Genomic DNA, 26,110 nt, shown 5'->3' with positions numbered 1-26,110 from the left:
TATAGCCATACTGTATAGGGTTGAGCAAGGGCAACCTTGTTTAACTCCGCACTTTATGATCACATCCTCTGTCAGGTGGCCATTTACTGTTCACTTGGCATACAGACTTGGCATACAGACATTTCACCATGTTTATCAACCTTGTTGGGAACCCATAGGCTGCCATAGCGTTCCATAAGTATTTTCGCGAGATGAAGTCAAAAGCCTTGATCAAGAGCCACTATGTCAAAACCGTGTTCACCTTCATTTGTTTTGCTCAGGATCTCTCGTAGGGTACATGAATTGTCCTACATAAGTCTACCCTTTACAGAGCGGGTTTGTTCTTTATCAGTAAAAGTGTCCAAGCATTGTGATATTAATTTTTTTTTTTTTTTATGTCCAAAAACCTGTTTTTGCTTTGTCATTATGGGGTATTGTGGTCCTTTAATACATTTTAGAATAAGGCTGTAGCGTAACAAAATGTGGAAAAAGTCAAGGGGTCTGAATACTTTCCGAATGCACTGTTTCAACAATAGTTTTTTGGTGGAATTTTCCATGTGTCAGTCTCTTTAAAAAAACACTATCTGGATATTCTCTGCTGTCACATGTTCATTTCAATTATCATCATAACCCAACATATGGTTGTATTGCTCTTGTTTATATTTTTGTTGTCTTTTGAGTTTTGTAAACAATCAATGTAAAGCTTCACAATATCTCATGGACTGTCACTCCATGCATAGACCCACATCTATTATATTTGAGAGAGCGGTTCCATTTCTCCAGCCCCATCCTTCAGTTTAAGTGGTGCGGCTGGCCACAGACCCCAGATTATCCATTCAATGCTGCCTGATTATCCATTCAGTGTTTTCCGGGGTTAGGAAACACCACAAAATCAGTAGAGCATAGCAAGCAAACTGATCACAGGTCAGTCAAAAAGTTAACCTTCTATCCCATGTGTCATAAAGCACGACTATAGTTCAGAGAGAATGTTGCACAGTGTTGATGCACAGTATGATGAACTGGTTGTTTTGAGCAAGATGAAGATTTGTGATTTGACACATCCAGATCTGAATGTGCCATTCCACACTGGTCGTTGCTTCTAGAAGGAGGCAACCAGTTGCAATGCTCTTTCAAGCTGAAAAACAAGGTAACAGTAGCTAGGTTTCCATCCAATTAGTGACAGATTTCCATGTGAATATTCAAAAATCTTTATAAAACAATTTGCGCATTTTAGACCTGAGATGTTTCCATCAAACTGACTTTTTGTCAAAAGGCTGTGTGAGGACATAGTGCACATAACAATAACTTTTGCCTTTCAATTTCCATGTACTGAATGAAAAATACAAGTTAATTGGGTTTCCATCACATTTATCAACACTACTGATGGTTTTGTCACAACTGTTGTTATATGACAAATGTGTCCACTCTGGTCTTGTGTTTAACCAACAGCTCGCTGATGCAGTGTGGGTAGTCTATCTACATTATGAGATTATTATGAATAACCAATATTATTTGTATTTGTCAAACGGCAGCCAAGCATCGATCATCATGTCACCAGAATAAGACCCTCGATATTTATTGGAAAGGAGAATCACCTTACACATTCACCACCCAGTGAAGTTCATCATAATTGATATAATCTGTAGCTTAATAAACTGCATGCTTTCCCGAGTCYTAGTGGGAGGACCACACAACATATCATCGCATGACTCCAAGTTTACTTCGATATGATGATTATTATATCAATAATTGGCCATAAATAKATTTTACCAACACACATGGATCCCACCATGTCGAACTAAACGTGTTCTGTTGACATTTATACAATTGTGCTGGCGTGGTTTGTGGTACTGAGAAAGGGGGAAAGTTCACAGTGCTCCTTGCATTTAGATGTAAAAACATTGTTCTTGCATGCATATTGATSACGCTACAGTTGCCACCTGTAATAGGATATTCTTTGTTCCATACTAATTCCTAAATCAGTGACACTGCTGAGGGAGAGTGGCTGAGGTCACGTAAAGTTGGCTGACACAACTAAAACAAATGAGCTATTGGTTAACACTTGAACCCTGAAGCAGTCATTCGTAAAAAGATAAAGCTARTTATTTAAGGTACATTTAATTTGTTACTCTTCAACCAAGTTGTCGTAGGGCAGTGCAAACAAACCAGGCCCTCCTACTACATGTATATACTAATAAAATAAAAAACATAAAGCAGAACATTGAGTACAGTGCATTGTGACGTTGGGGTTCTTGGATTAAATGTTGCTCATACACATCCACTTCCTGTTTTGTGTTTTCTCTTTCCTCAATGTGCATTGGTTAATTATTGCATTAGTTAATTGGTTATTGCACTGGCTAATTAATACATTGGTTACTTAATGCATGGTTAATTGGCTATTGCATTGGTTAATTGATACATTGGTTAATTAACCTGCTCTGTCTCTCTCTCCCTCCTTTTTCTTCTCTATCAGTTGGGTAACCCCTTTATTCAGTATTGGAAATAAGCGGAGGCTAGAGGAAGATGACATGTACCAAGTGCTTCCTGATGATGCTTCTCAGGGCCTGGGAGAGGAACTACAGAGGTATGACATACTGTGGCCCAGCTCTATTTTTCCCTGGGCCTCTCCCCTAACCTAGCCATATCCCCTAGCCTAGCCTTATCTCCTAGCCTAGCCCTATCCCCTAGCCTTATCCCCCAGCCATATCCCCTTATCTTCTAGCCTAGTCCTAGCCCCTAGCCTAGCCCTATCCCCTAGCCATATCCCCATCTCCCAGATCTATCCCCTAGCCTAGCCCTATCCCATAGGCCTATCCTTTAGCCATATCCCCTAGCCTAGCCCTATCCCCTAGGCTTATACCCCAGCCATATCCCCTTATCTTCTAGCCTAGTCCTATCCCCTAGCCTAGCCCTATCCCCTAGCCCTATCCCCATCTCCCAGATCTATCCCCTAGCCTAGCCCTATCCCATAGGCCTATCCTTTAGCCATATCCCCTAGCCTAGCCCTATCCCCTAGCCTAGCCCTTTCCCTCTTCATTGTTTACATCCCTTATTGTATTGTTGGTCTTTTTTTGTTTTGTTTTCTGAGAGTTGATTGATGACTTTCCCTGGCTCCATTTGGAGTTTCATGCTAAACCACTGAACTTAGCACCATTGTGTATTTAGGCTCCAAATAGCCCCAGGTAGAGATTACACAAATATGAATGGCCTGTGTTCTGTTTTCTGATCATAGTCTTAACAATGTGCTAATCTTTACAGACATTGGGATAAGGAGGTTCGAATGGCTGCCAAGGAACTGCGGATGCCCAAACTCACCAAAGCCATCGTGAAGTGCTATGGGAAACCCTACGCAGTGCTGGGGATCTTTAGTTTCACTGTAGTATGTAGAAATATACGTTTGCCTGTTTTTTAAAAGAACATTTGATCTATGTACCTATGGTACATGGTGAGTGGGTTATCTATCCATATATGTCAGCTTTTACAGTGTAATTCATTTGATTTGAGTTCAGGTTGAAATCGCTCTACCTCTCTCTTGTTCCCCCAATAGGAGGTGGTTAAGGTGATCCAGCCAGTGTTCTTGGGAAAGCTGATCCAGTACTTTGAGAAGTACGATCCTGATAARATGGACGCACTCTATGAGGCCTTTGGCTACGCCGCTGGTGTCTCCCTGTCCACCGTTGCACTGACCGTCCTCCAAAGTCTCTACTTCTACCACGTCCTGAGGACTGGCATGAAGATACGAGTGGCCATGTGTCACATGATCTACAAGAAGGTCATTCTACGCTGCATACTTGCATACAGCATTATATAAATTAAAATCTTTAAGAACAATTTACTAGTAAATTGTATTCCCCCATAGGCCCTGTGTCTCAGCAGTGCAGCGATGGGAAGAACAACCACAGGCCAAATAGTGAACCTGCTATCCAACGATGTCAACAGGTTTGATGAGGTAAATGCAGGAAGTGCATGAAGACATGKGSTTWCWTTGGATGAAATGGTTGAGCACATCATCTCCCTCAGTTCATTCCATAGGTTTCTGAAGAGTATGGCTCTAGCTTATATGACAATTGACACTTCATCAAATGTACAGGAATGGAATGCACCAATATTTGAGCCGTCTTGTCATCCTGTCCGTACATAAGTTAAAAGTACATAAGTTAAATCCAGACGGAGAGAACAAAGTCATGGATGAATGGAAAATGCAGATGGTTGCTTAGCACAAATGTTTACAATAGTTCGATGCTAAACTCAAACCAGACTGAAAGAATATAAATGTATATAACATGGGGAGCCCATGCAGCTTCTTCGGTGGTATGAAGATTATGACAAGCGTGGCCTGTTGGCCGCTGTATTAGGTCATGAATCCAGCTCGAAGGATCATATCATCTATGTTGTGCTAAATGCAACTACTTAGAAACATTATGTAACAGCTAAATTAACCAAGGATTACTGGTCTTTGTAGGTGACCACCAATCTGCACTACCTCTGGATAGCACCTCTGCAGGCTGTGGTGGTTATCATACTCCTGTGGTATGAGATTGGCCCGTCGTGCCTGGCAGGCGTGGCTGTCCTTTTGTTCCTCATGCCACTACAGACCATGTTRGGAAAGCTCTTTGGCTCCCTCAGGTGAATTACAAATGTTACATGACATGACTTGAATTTACAGTCAGAGTGGGGTCTTAGTAGAAGTTGACTGTTCTTATCTGTAGGGGGCAACATGTTTCAGTGAGTGGTTCCTATGTTTCAATGATTATGTCATAGAGCTACCTTAGGTCAACCTATATGTTAATGATGTCCATGTTTTAAACCCCTTTTCAGTTTTGACTGTAATGATTACCTCTTGGAACACTTCAAGCACATGTGAAGAAAAGTTAGGCGTTATGAAACCTTCTCTGATTCTACGAAAGAGCTATCTTAATTGTAAACATTGCCATCGGTTCATTAAACTCAGGAAACGTCAGAAGTTTTTGTTCACAAGGAGATATGTCTGAACTGACTGAGTGAACTCCTTTRCTTGCAGGAGTAAAACTGCTGTCCTCACAGACAGTAGAATACGCACCATGAATGAAGTGGTGTCTGGAATCAGGATCATCAAAATGTATGCCTGGGAGAAGCCCTTCTCAGCACTGGTCAATGAAGTCCGAAGGTAAAAACTACAGTAACATAAATGGTATATGTTTATTTCTATTAGCTAGATACACAAATGGTATGATAAACCAAGGTCCCCCAGCTAGATGGGATTGATCCCTTTAACATTCGCATTCCTTGTACAGTCCATTTTGTCTGGATGGTGGTGCCGTGGAGCCATGGTGCTTGAAACCAGCCATGGCTGTTTGCAGCTATATATTTACATGAATTTCCCCTATGGGAGAATAAATATGTATTGATTTAAATTGAAAATAACTTTTTTGCATGTTTGCACCTGTTGTTTTCAAAAGGGAATATCGAAGACCAGAAAGTAAATGGGTCGTTCCACCAAATGAATACCTTCTGGGTAGTGTAACTTATTTCACCTAATTTTAACATTCTGTCATAAAGAGCACATGTTCAACTTAAAGGAGAAATCCACCCAAAACCCCTCGTTCCTTTAATTTACATTGTTAAATAACACTAATATGTGAGAACAATATTGTTTGTAAACTAATGTTAAAGTAAGGTTGGTAGCAACATGGAAAATCATTGTGTAGATCTGTTCCAGCTCAAGTCAACTACAAAATCCACAATGCAATGCTCTCTCTATGGGCGGGCTGGCTAGCTAGCTAGCTAGATAGCACATGTAGCTACACACAGTAATATCAAAGACAATATCAGCATGTAAAGTAGCTYGTTAGCTGTAAAATCACCTAAACAAACTGCACTATCAATTTAGAAGTCTACAATATCACCATGTTCAACCTGTAGATTGATGTACCTCAGAGTGGTCTTAACATTCGCAACGGCAGATACATTTGAGGAGATGGACAATGTTGCCCATGCTACATCAAGGAGCGCTTATGGAGCCAGATACCTGCCAATTGGTTGAACATACGTATCATTAGGATCGTAAGAAAATCCATACGTAAATTGTTAGGATCGTAACACGGAACCCAAACCGGCTGTGCGCGTGCGCCATCGTGCGCAAATTTATTTTGTCCCCCTACACCAAACGCGATCACGACACGCAGGTTAAAATATCAAAACAAACTCTGAACCAATTACATTCATTTGGTGACAGGTCAAAAAGAATTAAACATGTATGGCAATTTAGCTAGTTATCTTGCACTTGCTAGCTAATTTGTCCGATTTAGCTAGCTTGCTGTTGCTAGCTAATATGTCCTGGGATATAAACATTGAGTTGTTATTTTACCTGAAATGCACAAGGTCCTCTACTCCGACAATTAATCCACACATAAAACGGCCAACCGAATCGTTTCTAGTCATCTCTCCTCCTTCCAGGCTTTTTCATCTTTGAACTTACAGTGGGGCAAAAAAGTATTTAGTCAGCCACCAATTGTGCAAGTTCTCCCACTTAAAAAGATGAGAGAGTCCTGTAATTTTCATCATAGGTACACTTCAACCATGACAGACAAAATGAGAAATAAAAATACGAGAAAATCACATTGTAGGATTTTTTATGAATTTATTTGCAAATTATGGTGGAAAATAAGTATTTGGTCAATAACAAAAGTTTATCTCAATACTTTGTTATATACCCTTTGTTGGCAATGACAGAGGTCAAACGTTTTCTGTAAGTTTTCACAAGGACAACAAAGTCAAGGTATTCGAGTGGCCATCACAAAGCCCTGACCTTAATCTTATAGAAAATGAATGGAAGTATATATGGAGACTGTTTAGTGCCAAAAATAAGGGGTGTGGGCAGAACTGAAAAAGCGTTCTGCCCACACCCCTTATTTTTGGCACTAAACAGTCTCCATATATACTTCCATTCATTTTTTTCTACTGGTACCAGGGGACCTTCGGATGAGTCTTGTGAGGCCCCAACATGTACGTGTTTGTGAGATTCTCATCTTCTCAGGAGTCATATTCATTTGTATGCCAAACCGTTCGGATGCTTCAGACGATTTTGTGAGAAGACAGATTTTCGGGATGTCTCATGGTCCGACAGACACCGCTTTATCTCTGTCACCTTTTACCGCAGATGCGGAAGTGCATCATAGGCAGATTGAGACACATCCAAGGATATCTCTTGCTTAAATTGACCGATTTTTATGGGTATTTTTGTGCTGATTAGGTTCCAGCGGGGGCGTAGACATCGACCTTGGGGGTTTTAAAGGGCATTTCAATCGGGAAAGGGGGATACCTAATCAGTTGTCCAACTGAATGTATTCAACTGAAATGTGTCTTCTGCATTTACCCAACCCCTTTGAATCAGAGGGGTGCGGGGGGCTGCCTTAATCGACATCTACGTCTTCAGGGAACAGTGGGTTAACTGCCTTGCTCAGGGGCAGAATGACAGATGTTTACCTTGTCAGCTCAGGGATTCGATCCAGCAACCTTCCGGTTACTGGCCCAATGCTCTAACCACTAGGCTACCTGCAATCGAGTACAGGCTTAACATGACAACAGAGACAGAATATAATACGGAATTTTATTGAATAGTTTGCGGCCGGTAATTATGCTGTATTGGAAAGTATCATATGGAATGTTTCTGGATGAAATGAGACATCTGCGTGTATGTCTACCCAGCCACACATTCCATAAGCGATATGCATGATTAACATGAAACGGATTTCTGCATAAATTAGTCATAAAATTTGATCTGATCTTCATCTTAGTCACAACAATAGACAAACACAGTGTGCTTAAACTAATAACACACAAATTATTGTATTTTTCTTGTCTATATTGAATACACAATGTAAACATACACAGTGTAGGTTGGAAAAAGTATGTGAACCCCTAGGCTAATYACTTTTCCAAAAGKTAATTGGAGTCAGGAGTCCAGGAGAACTGATTGCTGGGGCTGATATCAAGCAAACGGAAGACATTTTGTTTATGATGAGATTAATTAAAAATGCCAAGAGTTAAAGGCAGCAGTAGGTCTACTGAGCTCATAAAGCATGGATGACATATTTGAGTCGCTGATGAATCAATTGATCAAATGACTACTGTTGCAAAGCTTCACTTGAGCAAGGTTACTTAAAATCAAATATGAATGACTAGCTTACAGACCACGATTGCTGCGATGGATTGTCGATGAGGCCATTCAAAAAGTTCTCTTGAGTTCAGCTTAGTAAAGCCCACTCCTATGCAGCCAAGTAGCTCTGAACAGTACTCAGTCTGTGTAGATCAGTGGACGGGAATTCTCATACCCGGCAGGGTACGACCATGGATGACACGCCAGTGTTATATAGTGTTCCATTCGTTGAGCCACTACCAACAGCATAGATGCACCATTTTCCCTGTAGAGGATAGCTAAATTGCATGTTGTTTAGCAAATGGTGTTGATATTGCCTGCCTTGACAGCAGAGGGGGCACTTGATAATTGTAATGGCCGTTACTCCAGCACCTTAGTTCGGAGTTCACTCCTATCCAAATCATATAGCTGTGAACAGCACGACAGCAATCAGCCTGTGTAGACCAGTGTACGGGAGTGCTCACGGCCGGCCGGGCACGACCATAAAAGACGTGCCGACGTTATGGCGTTCCATACATTCTAATAGACTTAATAGAGAGGAGAGAGCAATAGCGAGGGAAGAGGAAACAGCACAACATGTGGAAAGAGTAGGCCCGTGGTCTACACACCTGAAACCATACGTAATTCCTACACTGCGCTAGATCAACATGACATGATCAAATTGGCATAGCCCTATGATGAGTGAACAAGATTGCCACCAGTAAGCATGTCATTGAATGTCTATCCTGTACATATGACAATAACATTTGATTGTATTGGTTTGTGCAGGCATGATATCCGCTACAAAGAAGACTACGCTATAATGACTATGCATTGCGTGCAGAACTTAAGAATGAAGTGACAATGAGTAACGATGAATATCGTCAGATAATAGGCTAAGCATGGATTATACTTGCGAGCCACTACCAGCAGCATATAGCCAATGCGACCTTGTCCATGCGGAGGATATATCTCTGTGTACTTCCTGAAAAATAAAGTTTGACACAAGACAACATATTAGGCACGTTCATATTGCACCTTAGCCCTGGGCTAAGGGAGATTTTAGTAAACGTGCATTTACAATGATCTGGGAACTAGGGGTGCTGAGGGTGCTGCAGCACCTCATGATAAATCACAATGAAAACATCGTTTTATATAAAAAATAAATCCACCAAATTAGTGCACTAGGCCTCTTACTCCTGTACGAGCAGATAAAAATACTCGTCAGCAGAGTCGGGAGAAAAATACCTAAATATATATATAACGTGGCAGCATGATGGGGGAATCAAAATGCCGCCAGGGACATGTGATGAGAAACAAAAGTAGGCTACAGTGATACTTCAGTGACAAGCGTCGGCTGGGCAAGTAGCCTGTAGCTATCCCTGCAAATTGAAATACAGTGGACAATGATGATCCGTCCGAGTATTCGGGGTTCACCCCTTGCATCGATTTCCACAAATAATTCCACTTGTTGAATAGCCTACAGTTACCGGCTCAGAAACCAGGAATTAAAAAATATGCCATGGATAGTGAAATTATTTGATTGAAATGAGCAACAATTCCCACACAGAAATACCCTCTGAAGCGCAGGCTGAAGCCTGAGGTAGCCTACACGATAGCCATGAAGGCAAAGCATGACGGTGTAAATTACAGAGACAATGTGGATGAGTTGTCGAAGACTGTTGCTGCAAATCTAATACAACACGTTACTGAGTACCACTCTCTGTATTTTCAAGCATAGTGGTGGCTGCATCATGTTATGGTTATGCTTCTAATCATTAAGGACTGGGGAGTTTTTCAGGATAAAAAAGAAATGGAATGGAGCTAAGCACAAGCAAAATCCTAGAGGAAAACCTTGTTCAGTCTGCTTTCCACCAGACACTGGGAGATGAATTACCCTTCAGCAAGACAGTAACCTAAAACACCAAAACACCAAAGGCCAAATCTACACTGGAGTTGCTTACCAAGAAGACAGTGACCGAGCTACCGTTTGGAATTAAATCTACCTAAAAATGGTTGTCTTGCAGTGATCAACAACAAATTTGAAAGAACATGAAAAAATTTTGTAAGAATAATGGGAAAAGTTGCAAAATCCAGGTGTGGAATGCTCTTAGAGACTTACTCAGAAAGACAGACTCACAGCTGTAATCGCTGCCAACGTTGGTTCTTCAAAGTATTTACTTATGTAAATGATATATTTCTGTATTTGATTTTCAATAAATTAGCAAAAAATTCTATAAACATGTTTTCACTTTGTCATTATGGGCTATTGGCTATATTATGGGTGAGAAATAAAATCAATGTAATCCATTTTGTATTCAGGCTGTAATGCAACAAAATGTGGAGTCAAGTCAAGTGGTATGAATACTTTCTGAAGGCACATATGCGTGTCTGCATGTGCGGTTTATAGTATTTGGCTGAGGGCCAGGCACCCCTAGCAGGGCCTCACAAGAGGGAGCAAAACCACATTGACTTCACCAGCTGCCAGCAAACAGCTTTCAGTTACATCACAGGTCTGGTCCCCTGATCCCTCTCACCATGAACAGCCAACACTATCCAGCCATGAGACCTGGTCGTAGTCTTCTTTCTGCTTCTCTTTGGCCTTTAACATGAGGAGAAGTTGCATGTTTTTGTCTCTGAATGTTATTGAATGTTACATTCTATGGTGCTTTTAGTGGAATGTCTGGGGCATTTGTGGAATTCCCATTCCCAAAACATTCTACCTCCCATATTCCTGGCTGCAGAAAAGTGCACAAAAGCTGTAATAGTCATTCTGCAGTTCTTCTTCCATTTTTCTTTATCTGTGAAAAACCTTTGTTAAAATCTATTGATGCATCCATACACCACATCAGTGACTTGTTTCATCAATAAGTGCATAGATGACGTCGTCCCACAGTGACCGTACGTACATACCCCAACCAGAAGCCATGGATTACAGGCAACATCCGTACTGAGCTAAAGGCTAGAGCTGCCGCTTTCAAGGACCGGGACTCTAACCCAGAAGCTTATAAGAAATCCCGCTATGCCCTCAGACAGACCATCAAACAGGCAAAGCGTCAATACAGGACTAAGATTGAATCGTACTACACTGGCTTCGATGCTCGTCGGATGTGGCAGGGCTTACAGACTATAACGGACTACAAAGGGAAGCACAGCCGCGAGCTACCCAGTGACACGAGCCTACCAGATGAGCTAAATACTTCTATGCTCGCTTCGAGGCACACAACACTGAAGCATGCATGAGAGCATCAGCTGTTACGGACAACTGTGTGATCACGCTCTCCGTAGCGGATGTGAGTAAGACCTTTAAAAAGGTCAACATTCACAAGGCCGCAGGGCCAGATGGATTACCAGGACGTGTACTCCGAGCATGCACTGACCAACTGGCAGGTGTCTTCACTGACATTTTCAACCTGTCCCTGACAGTCTGTAATACCTACATGTTTCAAGCAGACAACCATAGTCCCTGTGCCCAAGAACACAAAGGCTACCTGCCTAAATGACTATTGCCCCACTCACATCAACACTATTATCCCAGAAACCCTAGACCCACTCCAATTTGCATACCTCCCCAACATATCCACAGATGATGCAATCTCTATTGCACACCTACGTGAGAAAGATATTCATTGACTACAGCTCTGTGTTCAACACCATAGTGCCCTCAAAGCTCATCACTAAACTAAGGACCCTGGGACTAAATACCTCCCTCTGCAACTGGACTTCCTGGACTTCCTGGCGGCCGCCTCCAGGTGGCAAGGGTAGGTAACAACAGATCTGCCACGCTGATCCTCAACAAAGGGGCCCCTCAGGGGTGCGTGCTCAGTCCCCTCCTGTACTCCCTGTTCATCCACGACTGCATGACGACTCCAACACCATCATTAAGTTTGCAGACGACACAACAGTGGTAGGCCTGATCACCGACAATGACGAGACAGCCTATAGGGAGGAGGTCAAAGACCTGGTCGGGTGGTGCCAGAATAACAACCTATCCCTCAACGTAACCAAGACTAAGGAGATGATTGTGGACTACAGGAAAAGGCTGCAACATCGAGAGCATCCTGACTGGTTGCATCACTGCCTGGTACTGCAATTGCTCGGCCTCCAACCGCAAGGCACTACAGAGGGTAGTGCGTGCGGCTCAGTACATCACTGGGACTAAGCTGCCTGCCATCCAGGACCTCTACACCAGGCGATGTCAGAGGAAGGCCCAAAAAATTGTCAAAGACCCCAGCCACCCCAGTCATAGACTGTTCTCTCTACTACCACATGGCAAGCGGTATCGGAGTGCTAAGTCTAGGACAAAAAGTTCTTCTCAACAGTTTTTACCCCCAAGCCATAAGACTCCTGAACAGGTAATCAAATGGCTGCCCGGACTATTTGCATTGTGCCACCCCACCCCTCTTTTACGCTGCTGCTCTGTTTATCATATATTGGCCTGACCAACCAGTGGTCCCGCACATTGGCTAACTGGGCTATCTGCATTGTGTCCCGCCACACACCACCTGCCAACCCCTCTTTACGCTACTGCTACTCTCTGTTCATCATATATGCATAGTAGCTTTAACCATATCTACATGTACATACTACCTCAATCAGCCTGACTAACCGCTGTCTGTATGTAGCCTCGCTACTGTTTTCACTGTCTTTTTACTGTTGTTTTTATATCTTTTTGGAGATTTTTGGTTCCAACCGTTCCAACTGTCTTAATGAAAGACTCCACTCTAATTCTGACAAAGTATTTTCATTTTAAGTGAAAGTGTACTGTTAGCTAGCTAGCTAACGTTAGCTAGCTGGCTCGCTAAGTAACGTTACATCATGCGTTGGGATTCATTTACTTAGCAAGCTATCTAGCTACATTTCTTAACAAAAGACTCTCATCTTAGTGTGCCAGAGCGCAGAATAACTGATGCATTTTTGAACGCTCAACACCTGTTGAATATGTCGTGTCAGTAAACAATTGTTGCCAGCAGCACAGTTACAGTCACCAACGCTCTAGATAACATGGAAAAAGCCTAACCAGCTCTGCTAGGGTGAGTAAAATGGTCAGAGTGGGGTGTTCTCTCATTATGTGTCTGGAAGTAGCTAGCCAATGTTAGCCAGTTAGCTTGGGTGATTGACTGTAGTTGTGAGGTCAGAGCTTTCGGAACAATCCTACTTATTGGCCAGAGCATCCAGTGTGCGCTCTGAACACGAAACCACAGAGCGATAGGGCGAGTAATATTCAGTGAGCTGTTCTCTCTCTCTTAGATGTCTGGAAGTAGCTGGCAAGTTAGTACAGAATGGTTGGATCAACCTTTAAAGAGATGGGTGGGGCTAAGGCTTAAGAGGGTGTGAACAATGCTGAATGGGTGTAGACAAAGAAGGGCTCTCCAATAGTAGTACCAAAACAATTGAAAGACGTTTTTCTCAAAAGTGAGTTTACAAGTTGATAAACTTTCAAAGCAGAATTACTTTCCATTGTTTCCTCAAATGCAGTGTATGATATACCATTGTGTAGCTCTGAGTCTACTTATCTAATGTAAATAACTGAAATTTAAATGTTGCTACATAAGACTGAATCCAAGTGTGTGAGTCACAAATATAAAATATTTTTTGATTTGTTTAACACTTTTTTGGTTACTACATGATTCCATATGTGTTATTTCATAGTTTTGATGTCTTCACTATTATTCTACAATGTTAAAAAAATTGTAAAGATAAAGAAAAACCCTTGAATGAATAGGTGTTCTAAAACTTTTGACCGGTACTGTATATACAGTGGGGCAAAAACGTATTTAGTCAGCCACCAATTGTGCAAGTTCTCCCACTTAAAAAGATGAGAGAGGCCTGTAAATTTCATCATAGGTACACTTCAACTATGAGACAAAATGAGGAAAAAAAATCCAGAAATTCACATTGTAGGATTTGTAATGAATTTATTTGCAAATTATGGTGGAAAATAAGTATTTGGTCACCTACAAACAAGCAAGATTTCTGGCTCTCACAGACCGTAACTTCTTCTTTAAGAGGCTCCTCTGTCCTCCACTCGTTACCTGTATTAATGGCACCTGTTTGAACTTGTTATCAGTATAAAAGACACCTGTCCACAACCTCAAACAGTCACACTCCAAACTCCACTATGGCCAAGACCAAAGAGCTGTCAAAGGACACCAGAAACAGAATTGTAGACCTGCACCAGGCTGGGAAGACTGAATCTGCAATAGGTAAGCAGCTTGGTTTGAAGAAATCAACTGTGGGAGCAATTATTAGGAAATGGAAGACATACAAGACACAATAATCTCCCTCGATCTGGGCTCCACGCAAGATCTCACCCCGTGGGGTCAAAATGATCACAAGAACGGTGAGCAAAAAATCCCAGAACCACACGGGGGACCTAGTGAATGACCTGCAGAGAGCTGGGACCAAAGTAACAAAGCCTACCATCAGTAACACACTACGCCGCCAGGGACTCAAATCCTGCAGTGCCAGACGTGTCCCCCTGCTTAAGCCAGTACATGTCCAGGCCCGTCTGAAGTGTTGCTAGAGAGCATTTGGATGATCCAGAAGAAGATTGGGAGAATGTCATATGGTCAGATGAAACCAAAATAGAACTTTTTGGTAAAAACTCAACTCGTCGTGTTTGGAGGACAAAATAATGCTGAGTTGCATCCAAAGAACACCATACCTACTGTGAAGCATGGGGGTGGAAACATCATGCTTTGGGGCTGTTTTTCTGCAAAGGGACCAGGACGACTGATCCGTGTAAAGGAAAGAATGAATGGAGCCATGTATCGTGAGATTTTGAGTGAAAACCTCCTTCCATCAGCAAGGGCATTGAAGATGAAACGTGGCTGGGTCTTTCAGCATGACAATGATCCCAAACACACCGCCTGGGCAACGAAGGAGTTGCTTTGTAAGAAGCATTTCAAGGTCCTGGAGTGGCCTAGCCAGTCTCCAGATCTCAACCCCATAGAAAATCTTTGGAGGGAGTTGAAAGTCCGTGTTGCCCAGCAACAGCCCCAAAACATCACTGCTCTATAGGAGATCTGCATGGAGGAATGGGCCTAAATACCAGCAACAGTGTGTGAAAACCTTGTGAAGACTTACAGAAAATGTTTGACCTCTGTCATTGCCAACAAAGGGTATATAACAAAGTATTGAGATAAACTTTTGTTATTAACCAAATATTTATTTTCCACCATAATTTGCAAATAAATTCATAAAAAATCCTACAATGTGTTTTTCTGGATTTTTTTTCTTCTCATTTTGTCTGTCATAGTTGAAGTGTACCTATGATGAAAATTACAGGCCTCTCATCTTTTTAAGTGGGAGAACTTGCACAATTGGTGGCTGACTAAATACTTTTTTGCCCCACTGTACCTAAAGGGGTCTTAAAATTCAAAATCAAATAGCTAAATGATCCGTATAGTATGACCATCTTAAAACAATTCCATATGTTAACTTAGTAGAACCTCCACCAACGACTTAGACTTTTATAGGTTAAAGGAAAGATTTATAAAGACTCCATTGAATTTAACAGATGTGTAACAGAATGTTTTGTTTTATTGCATTATTATTGAAAGACTTCACTTTCATTCTTCCCCCAGGAAAGAGATCTCCAAGATCATGTCTAGCTCCTTCCTGCGAGGCCTAAACATGGCCTCCTTCTTTGCGGCCAGTAAGATCATCGTCTTCATCACCTTCGCCGTCTACGTCCTCCTGGGAAACACCATCTCAGCCAGCCGGGTGTTTGTGGCAGTGTCTCTATATGGTGCCATCAAGATCACGGTGACCCTCTTCTTCCCACAGGCCATCGAGAAGGTGTTCGAGACCATCATCAGTATCCGCAGGATCAAGGTACTCTATAGATCATCTGGCACAAAATGGCTGCTGTGCCTCACCTAGGTGCAATAAGTTATTGTAGTTTAGTAAGGTTTGTTTGGCTGAATCATCTCTCTGTTGACCCACAGCATTTCCTTCTGTTGGAAGAGATTGAGAGACCCAACATGAGATTCACCCTGGAGGAAAAGAAAGAGATCTCTGTTGAGATCAAGGACTTAATTTGCTACTGGGACAAGGTGAATATTCTGGCAGGGTCAAATGTTTAATGTCCACATGTTTTATAAAATGTTTATTATTACATTTTCTTTGTATTTTACAATCTTTCTCCTCCATTTCAATCTCGCTTCATCGCTGCAACCCCCCAACGGGCTCGGGAGGTGAAGATCGAGTTGTGCGTCCTCCGAAACATGACCCGCCTAACCGCACTTCTTAACACCCGCCCACTTAACCAGGAAGCCAGCCACACCAATGTGTCGGAGGAAACACCATTCAACTGACGACCAAGGTCAGCCTGCAGGCACCCGGGCCCGCTAGAGTGCGATGAGCCAAGTAAAGCCCCCCCCCCCCGGCCTAATCCTCCCCTAACCCGGACCACGCTGGGTTAATTGTGCCCCGCCCTATGGGACTACCGATCACGGCTGGTTGTGATACAGCCCGGGATCAAACCCAGGTCTGTAGTGATGCCTCTAGCACTGCGATGCAGTGCCTTAGACCACTGCGCCACTCGGGAGGCCCAAATGTCCACATTTTGATATACAGCGCCTTCAGAAAGTATTCAGACCCCTTGACTTTTTTCACATTTTGTTACGTTACAGCCTTATTCTAAAATAGATGTATTTATTTTTTCTCAGCAATCTACCCACAATACCCCATAATGACAAAGTGTTAACAGGTTTTTAGAAATGTTTACAAATGTATTTTAAAAAATCTACAGAAAAACCTTATTTACATAAGTATTCAGACCCTTTGCTATGAGACTCGAAATTGAGCTCAGGTCCATCCTTTTTCCATTGATCATCCTTGAGATGTTTCTTCAACTTGATTGGAGTCCACCTGTGGTAAATTCAATTGATTGTACATAATTTGGAAAGGCACACACCTGTCTATATAATGTCCTACAGTTGACAGTGCATGTCAGAGCAAAAACCAAGCCATGAGGTTGAAGGAATTGTGCATTGAGCGCCAAGACAAGATTGTGTTGAGGCACAGATCTGGGGAAGGGTACCAAAAAATGTCTACAGCATTGAAGGTCTCCGAGAATACAGTGGCCTCCATCATTCTTAAATTGAATAAGTTTGGAATAACCAAGACTCTTTGTAGAGCTGGCCACCCGGCCAAACTGAGCAATCGGGGGAGAAGGGCCTTGGTCAGGGAGCTGATCAAGAACCCTATGGTCACTCTGACAGAGCTCCAGAGTTCCTCTGTGGAGATGGGAGAACCTTCCAGAAGGACAACCATCTCTGCAGCACTCCACCATCCAGGTCGTTATGGTAGAGTAGCTAGATGGAAGCCACTCCTCAGTAAAAGGCACATGACAGCCCGCTTGGAATTTGCCAAAAAGCACCTAAGACTCTCAGACCATGAGGAACAAGATTCTCTGGTCTGATGAAACCAAGATTGAACACTTTGGCATGAATGCCAAGCGTCACATCTGGAGGAAACCTGGCACCATCCTTACGGTGAAGCATGGTGGTGACAGCATCATGAAGGGGGGATGTTTTTCAGCGGCAGGGACTGTGAGACTAGTCAAGATCGAGGCAAAGGTGAATAGAGCAAAGTACAGAGAGATCCTTGATGAAAACCTGCTCCAGAGCTCTCAGGACCTCAGACTGGGGCGAAGGTTCACCTTCCAACAGGACAATGACCCTAAGCACACAGCCAAGACAATGCAGGAGTGGCTTCGGGACCAGTCTTTGAATGTCTTTGAGTGGCCCAGCCAGAGCCCGAACTTCAACCTGATTGAACATCTCTGGAGAGACCTGAAAATAGCTCCCAACACTCCAACAGCAACACTCCCCATCCAACCTGACAAAGCTAGTGAGGATCTGCAGAGAAGAATGTGAGAAACTTCCCAAATACAGGTGTGCCAAGCTTGTAGCCCCAGTGGTGCAGCGGTCTAAGGCACTGCATCTCAGTGCAAGAGGTGTCACTACTGTCCCTGGTTCGAATRCAGGCTGTATCACATCCGGCCGTGATTGGGAGTCCCATAGGGCGGCGCCCATTCGGTGATCCGGGTTTGGCTGGGGAAGGTCGTCATTGTAAATAAGAATTTGTAATATCAGTTTTTTATTTTTAATAAATTAGCAAACATTTCCAAAAAACAGTTTTTGCTTTGTCATTAAAGTGTATTGTGTGTAGATTGATGAGGGGGGAAAAACGATTTAAACAATGTTAGAATAAGGCTGAAAACTGTTATGTTTTAATTCTCAGAGTAAAAACTCTACGGACACTATGAAAGCTCAAACCAAGTTTATTCTTCCGAGGGTCAATACAGCTGCATTAGACAAAGACATTCACACAAGCACTGATATTTAACCCTTTCTCCTATGCTGAATCTCCTCCTACACATCTGAACAAACATTGCATCTTTATTGCTAGGCAGGAAACTAAGTGATACAGGCCATAAACTGGCACCCCTCAGGTCTCTATTACAACTAATGACTAATAACATTTAAAGTACAGAAATCCAATCCTATCAAAACTAACAAAATGTGGGGAAAAGTCAAGGGTTCTGAATACTTTCCGAAGGCACTGTACAAAACAAGAAGACGCCTGTCCTGTGTGGTAACTTCATGAATTGCTGTGAAATGTCCCTCCCTTCTATCACCACAGTGTCTGGATGCCCCGTCTCTCCAGAACCTGTCACTCACAGTGAAATCGGAGCAACTCGTTGTTGTCATTGGACCTGTGGGGGCTGGAAAGGTCAGAGGTCATGCATAGTTAGGACTGTTACGGTGACCATATTACTGCCACTCCGGCGGTCACGAGTTATGAAGGCAGTCAATGTCCACGTTACCATTTAGTCACAGGAACTAGGCTTCTCCAAGCTCTGATGGTCATTAGTAGCCTACCAAACTTACTAACTGCCTGGTACTCAGCACTCTATTGTCCCTCTAATCACTCTGACATCAATGCAAATGTATCGAAAATGTAATCTAACACTTCATGAGAGCCCATGAGCTCAACATTTCTATAGGCTATGCAATTGCACATGAAAACAGAGTGGTGGCCTCTGTTAAAAAGAGGATCCCATCAGCTTTCTATAGACTAGGCCTACTGTATTTATTTCTCAACTTTCCTAATATTAAGCACATTTCTTCTCTTTACAACAGGAGTATAGTTATCTACCTGGCTGGCCAACAAAATGAACCACGGGAAAAGCGTCCTCCATTCGCTATTTAAGTGCATAGATTACATTAATTTGTTTCCCCTGCCCCTGTTTTGAGACAGGTGCATGATAATGGTCCATTTTAAATCAAAACAAATTTCACACATACAGTACCAGTCAAAGTTTGGACACACCTACTCATTCCAGGGTTTTTCCTTTATTTTACATTGTAGAATAATAGTGTAGACATCAAAACTATGAAATAACACATATGGAATCATGTAGTAACCAAAAAAGTGTTAAACAAATCAACATTTATTTTATATTTGAGATTCTTCAAAGTAGCCACCCTTTGTCTTGACAGCTTTAGTATATGTAAAGACAATGTTAAATCAAGATGGGTGACAATATTACCCTATCACTTATATATTATCACTTTTTGTAATCATAGTTGCACGGGATGTAAGGGAATGCCGCCGGGAAATTCGAGGCATTATCAAGTGCTTGTCAAGTTGTGAATGAGAGTGATGAAGTGTGTACAGCCTGTAAAAAAAACAAAGCAGAGCTCATGCCTTTCATGCAACGTTTTTCAAATCATCATTAGAGTCTCATCATGCAGCCTTACAATGTATTCAAACTCAAAACATAGTCCAACATTTGTAGAACAACTAAAGTTACATTAATAATTCTATATTAAGCATATAGGAGTACCTATCTTTGTTAACCGCTCAACACGGAATAGCCGCATGCATGTGAGTGGAGTGCATGTGCGCACTCCTTCAAATCGTTTGGAGAAAATATTATATTTTATTCAGCTTTGTTCAATTGTATTCTTCATACTATAAAATAATGCCACGGAATTCTAATCAAATCTTGTCTGCTAAATGAACTAGTGTAGCCCACAGCCATATGGCATAGCCATATGAGGACCTAACATAAGGACAACTCAGAGTATGCCATTCTGTTCTTCTGAAATAGACTACATTTCTTCATATCATGTTTCTTTAGACCTGTCTAAAATAAATAATGGATTTATTGTGAGGGTGTAGGCTATATTACATGGATTTATTATACTTTTTAAAATGTAGATGTTCCAAAGGTCTGCATCAGTGGCTTGTAGYCTYTGTGTTGAAGCCAGGAGATGCTAAATGTGTTTATGCTAATTAACGGTCAATTACCGTGAGACCGGCAGTTATTTGCTTGACCATCACCGGCTGATGAAATTTCGTGACCYCCACAGCCTTATGCACAGTACATATAGTAAAATATGTAGTAAGCCATATCAGCCAGCTCACTTGTTTACCCTCCCATCTCCCACAGTCCTCTCTGCTCAGCGCTATCCTGGGGGAGCTGCCTCATGACAAGGGGGTGTTGAGGGTCAAAGGTCAGCTGACCTATGCCTCTCAGCAGCCCTGGGTGTTCCCCGGAACCATCCGCAGCAACATCTTGTTTGGCAAAGCGCTCCATCCTCAGAAGTATGAGAAGGTCCTGAGAGCCTGCGCCCTCAAGAGGGTAAGACACACTGAATGGAGCGCTCATGGTATTTATTCGAGGAGCTTTGCAGTGGTTGTAATGGCTTTGTGTTCAATGACTGTTAACCCCTGTTGTCGCTGTTGTCCCTTCTGTGTTRAGGACATGGAGCTGCTGCCAGACGGGGACCTGACAGTGATAGGGGACAGAGGAGCCACCCTCAGTGGGGGACAGAAAGCTAGAGTGAACCTGGCCCGGTAAGACCACAGCTCCACTTCATACCAGAGTAGAAATGAATAGAATAGAAGAATATCCTCCAGTCTCTATCTGAAAGCCTTGTTGTGTCTCAGGGCTGTGTACCAGGATGCTGATATCTACCTGCTGGACGACCCTCTAAGTGCTGTGGATGCTGAGGTCGGGAGACACCTGTTTGAACAGTGAGTGAACCACAGTTTCAGCTGAACAGGTTGTATTTTTTTAACCTTTATTTTACTGGACTCGTCCCATTGAGATAAATAATTACTTTACAAGAGACAAAATAGCAGCTCACAAAGTTTCAGACCCATTTACAACATAAAACTACGCACTACAGTTTAAAAATATACATTTACACATTGAACAGCAAGATGATTTGGGGAGGTATGGTGCAACTATGAAATTATGACCTCTTCCTAAAACTGTGTTTCAAAAGAGAATTATAAAAAAATCCAAATAACTTCACAGATCTTCATTGTAAAGGGTTTAAACACTGTTTCCCATGCTTGTTCAGTGAACCATAAACAATTAATGAACATGCACCTTTGGAACGGTCGTTAAGTCACTAACAGCTTACAGACGGTAGGCAATTTAGGTCACAGTTATGACAACTTAGGACACTAAAGAGGCCTTTCTACTGACTCTGAAAAACACCAAAAGAAAGATGCACAGGGTCCCTGCTCATCTGCGTGAACGTGCCTTAGGCATGCTGCAAGGAGGCATGTAGATGTGGCCAGAGCAATAAATTGCAATGTCCGTACTGTGAGACGCCTAAGACAGCTCTACAGGGAGACAGGACAGACAGCTGATCGTCCTCGCAGTGGCAGACCACGTGTAACACCACCTGCACCTCAAACATCACACCTGCGGGACAGGTACAGGATGGAAACAACAACTGTCCGAGTTCAACCAGGAACGAGAGAGGCTGGACTGAGGGCTTGTAGGCCTGTTGTAAGGCAGGTCCTCACCAGCAACAACATCGCCTATGGGCACAAATCCGCCGTCGCTGGATCAAACAGGACTGGCAAAAAGTACTCTTCACTGACAAGTCACAGTTTTGTCTCACCAGGGGTGATGGTCGGATTCGCGTTTATCGTTGAAGGAATGAGCGTTACATCGAGGCCTGTACTCTGGAGCGGGATCGATTTGGAGGTGGAGGGTCCGTCATTGTCTGGGGCGGTGTGACACAGCATCATCGGACTGAGCTTGTTGTCATTGCAGGCAATCTCAACGCTGTGCGTTACAGGGAAGACATTCTCCTCCCTCATGTGGTACCATTCCTGCAGGCTTATCCTGACATGACCCTCCAGCATGACAATGCCACCAGCCATACTGCTCGTTCTGTGTGTGACTTCCTGCAAGACAGGAATGTCAGTGTTCTGCCATGGCCAGCGAAGAGCCCGGATCTCAATCCCATTGAGCACATCTGGGACCTGTTGGATCGGAGGGTGAGGGCTAGGGCCATTCCCCCCAGAAATGTCCGGGAACTTGCAGGTGCCTTGGTGGAAGAGTGGGTTAACATCTTACACCAAGAACTGGAAAATCTGGTGCAGTCCATGAAGAGGAGATGCACTGCAGTACTTAACTTCTCTAGGGTAGGGGGCAGCATTTGGAATTTTGGATGAAATGCATGCCCAAATTAAATGGCCTGTTTCTTGGGCATATAACTGGATAGAAAACACTCTAAAGTTGGATAGAAAACTCTAAAGCTTCCAAAACTGTTAAAATAGTGTCTGTGAGTTTAACAGAACTGATTTCGCAGGCGAAAACCTGAGAAAAATCCATTCAGGAAGTTTTTTTTTTTTTGGTTTGTAGTTTTCTATTCAATGCCATTACAGTATCCCTTGACTTAGGACTCAACTTGCAGTTTCTATGCCTTCCACTAGATGTCAACAGTCTTTAGAATGTGTTTCAGTCTTGTATTCCGAAAAATTAGGAAGTAAGAGCAGTCTGAATGAGTGGACCCTAAAGTTTCTCGGAGCTTTTTCCTGCGCAAGACCGAGAGAGTGCGTTTCTTGTTTACATTTTATATTGACAACGTTATTGTCCGGTTGAAATAGTATCGATTATTTAGGCTAAAAACAACCTGAGGTTTGAATATAAACATCGTTTGACATGTTTCTATGAACTTTACGGATACAATTTGGATTTTTTGGTCTTCCTGTTTTGARTGCGTTTCAGCCTGTGGATTACTGAAGAAAACGCGCGAACAAAACGGAGATTTTTGGGTATAAAGAGACTTTATCGAACAAGAGGAACATTTATTGAGTAAATGAATGTCTGCTGAGTGCAACCATATGAATATCATCAAAGGTAAGGGATTAATTCTATCTCTATTTCTAAATTGTGTAACTGTTCTATCTGACTGGCTACTGTTTGTAATGATTTGTCTTGTGGGCTATGTTCTCATAATCGTAATGTATGCTTTCGCCGTAAAGCGTTTTTTAAATCTGACACCGTGGTTGGATTCACAAGAAGTTAATCTTTAAACCTATGTAAAATATGTTTTGTTTTCTGAATTTTTATAATGAGTATTTCTGTATTTGAATTTGGCGCCCAGCAGTTTCACTGGCTGTTGAAGTGGTGGGACGCTACCGTCTCACGTGCCCAAGAGAGGTTAATGCAGCTGGTGGCCACACCAGATACTGACTGTTACTTTTGATTCTCCCTTTGTTCAGGGACACATTACTCCATTTCTGTTAGTCACATGTCTGTGGAACTTGTTCAGTTATGTCTGTTGTTGAATCTTATGTTCATAGAAATATTTAAACATGTTAAGTTTGCTGAAAATAAACGCAGTTGACAGTGAGAGTACGTTTCTTTTTTTTGGTCACATGATTCATTTTGCATATGGTTTCCTAGAAACAAAGGGTGGCTCAACTAACCCTTCGGCTCAACTTACCCCACTATCCTTTAGAACAACTGAACTACATTCTTCCCAGACTCAGATTAGGTCTACTTACTGGCTGCTTCTTTAGGGCAGTAATGGGTTTTTGTATAGCATTTACAAGTAAAAGGATGTTCAGGGTCATGTGGATTCTCTGACGTTAGAACAGGCCTTAGGCCTTCACCAGCAGGTTGAAACTGCACTTAAACTGTCTGTCTCCWTGTGTCTGTGTGTCCAGGTGTATCTGTGGTATTCTGAAGAATAAGCCCCGCATCCTGGTCACCCACCAGTTGCAGTACCTCCAAGCAGCCGACCAGATCCTCGTCCTCAAGGAGGTGTGTTCCTGGCAGGGTTTAACATTCTACACATGCTCTGTAACCTACATATGACCACAGGTGCATTTCTGCTTACCTTTAACTTTGTTGAGCACATAACAGATGTCTGCTGTCAATCTTTATGAACTGAATAGTTCACCCAAAGGCATATACTTTTACATATGTATACAGACTCCAGAAGTTGAGCAGGGTGTGATGTGTGTGTGTGTCTCAGGGTCACGTGGTAGCGAGGGGGACATACTCCGAGCTGCAGCACTCTGGGGTTGACTTCACCTCCCTGCTGAAGAGGGACGAGGAGGAGGAGCCACAAGCCAACAACAATCACTCAGTGGTCAAACACGCCTTTTCCCAGAACTCAATTTCCTCCCGGAATTCATTGGTCTCCCACACCTCCTCCATGCACTCTGTTAAAGATGGCGCTGAACAGCTTCCGGTGGGTCCAAACCTCACTCACTTCCTTTCAAGCCCTTAGATACAGTCACAAGGAAGATTTTCATTCTGAAGTGTGCCTGGTTGTTCGTCCCTTAGTTAACAGGGTATTATCTGTCCATGTCTCCTCCCAGGAGGAGCCTGTCCAGACAGTAGCAGAGGAGAGCCGATCAGAGGGCAACATCGGCGCCAGCCTATACTTCAAGTACTTAAACGCAGGAGCCAGCATCCTGGTTATGCTGGGCACAGTCCTCCTCAGTCTCATCGCGGAGGTATTAACGGATCCAAAATGTCAGGCAGTGAATAGCCATATGTCATATGTCACCATTCTACCTCATAGCATCTACAGTAAATACAAGCATTTTGACTTCTGATAGATGTGTGCAAAATTTAACTCTGAACAGATCAGTGCATTGGAACCAATGACATTGCAATGATCGAACCAACTATAATGTAATTTGTCACCCACAGGTAGCGTATGTTCTTCAGGATTGGTGGCTAGCCTATTGGTAAGAAGCATCTATCATACAGTTGTTAATTATTTGTTTCACAGTTCAGTTGGACCATAGCATTGTGAACATTCAAATAACAATGCTGTTTGATTGGCAGGGCAGGAGAGCAGGAGAAACTCAATATTAACAGCACTGTGATTGTCCACAATGGCCTCAACATCACTCAAGAATTGGACCTCAGTTTCTACATGGGTATTTATGCAGGTATACAGAGGAAGAGCATTCCTAAATACACTGTATATTTACTTCTCCCTTCAAAGAATGGGAATATTTTCCAAGGTTGTTCCCTTCCCTCGAAGGAAGCTTTGGAAAATCGTGACAAGTCACCTTCTCTGTGTTCAGGTTTGACTCTGGCCTCAGTCATCTTTGGCTTTGCCAGGAGTCTGGTGATGTTCAATGTGCTGGTGAAAGCTGCTCAGTCTCTGCACAACCGCATGTTCAACTCTATCCTCCGGACGCCTGTACGCTTCTTTGACATCAACCCAATTGGTGAGAAACCCCCCTGTGAAATATATCAGAAGCTTCTAAAGCCATGAAATCATTTTCTGAAATATTCCAAGCTGTTTAAAAGCACAGTCAATTTAGTGTATGTAAACTTCTGACCCACTGGAATTGTGATACAGTGAATTATAAGTGAAATAATCTGTCTGTAAACAATTGTTAGAAAAATGACTTGTGTCATGCACAAAGTAGATGTCCTACAACTTGCCAAACTATAGTTTGTTAACAAGAAACTTGTGGAGTGGTTGAAAAATTTGTTTTAATGACTCCAACCTCAGTGTATGTAAACTTCCGACTTCAACTGTATACAATATATCTCACCGTCATTGGATTTAGGTTAAAAGTTGGGTGAAAAAAATTCAAAATTCCTTACGTTTGTTAGGAATTGAAAACTGGTCAGTTGTAGAGAAATGCTTGATGCAAAATACAAGGTGAAACACTTCTATATTTAAAGGTTTAATAGACAAGACATAA

At 42.5% G+C, this 26,110-nt stretch overlaps 1 protein-coding gene across 1 annotated transcript in view; it reads left to right on the top strand.

The window, feature by feature from the left end:
• LOC111953637 (ATP-binding cassette sub-family C member 4-like) overlaps positions 1 to 26,110 on the top strand; it is a 46,401-nt gene that overhangs the window by 6,151 nt on the left and 14,140 nt on the right. The window contains exons 2-19 of the mRNA XM_023973040.1: positions 2,453 to 2,563; positions 3,238 to 3,358; positions 3,527 to 3,751; positions 3,839 to 3,928; positions 4,442 to 4,605; positions 5,000 to 5,125; positions 15,685 to 15,934; positions 16,048 to 16,155; positions 18,752 to 18,841; positions 20,568 to 20,759; positions 20,880 to 20,974; positions 21,068 to 21,154; positions 24,098 to 24,194; positions 24,409 to 24,627; positions 24,758 to 24,895; positions 25,095 to 25,132; positions 25,233 to 25,339; positions 25,478 to 25,624. Coding sequence (XP_023828808.1) covers positions 2,453 to 2,563; positions 3,238 to 3,358; positions 3,527 to 3,751; positions 3,839 to 3,928; positions 4,442 to 4,605; positions 5,000 to 5,125; positions 15,685 to 15,934; positions 16,048 to 16,155; positions 18,752 to 18,841; positions 20,568 to 20,759; positions 20,880 to 20,974; positions 21,068 to 21,154; positions 24,098 to 24,194; positions 24,409 to 24,627; positions 24,758 to 24,895; positions 25,095 to 25,132; positions 25,233 to 25,339; positions 25,478 to 25,624 — 2,405 coding nt within the window. The remainder of the gene's footprint in view (positions 1 to 2,452; positions 2,564 to 3,237; positions 3,359 to 3,526; positions 3,752 to 3,838; positions 3,929 to 4,441; positions 4,606 to 4,999; positions 5,126 to 15,684; positions 15,935 to 16,047; positions 16,156 to 18,751; positions 18,842 to 20,567; positions 20,760 to 20,879; positions 20,975 to 21,067; positions 21,155 to 24,097; positions 24,195 to 24,408; positions 24,628 to 24,757; positions 24,896 to 25,094; positions 25,133 to 25,232; positions 25,340 to 25,477; positions 25,625 to 26,110) is intronic.

This window comes from Salvelinus sp. IW2-2015, linkage group LG27 (assembly GCF_002910315.2).
Source record: "Salvelinus sp. IW2-2015 linkage group LG27, ASM291031v2, whole genome shotgun sequence".
NCBI lineage: Eukaryota > Metazoa > Chordata > Actinopteri > Salmoniformes > Salmonidae > Salvelinus > Salvelinus sp. IW2-2015.
Note: the sequence above shows the minus strand (reverse complement) of the source record. Positions and strands in the feature narration are given on the sequence as shown.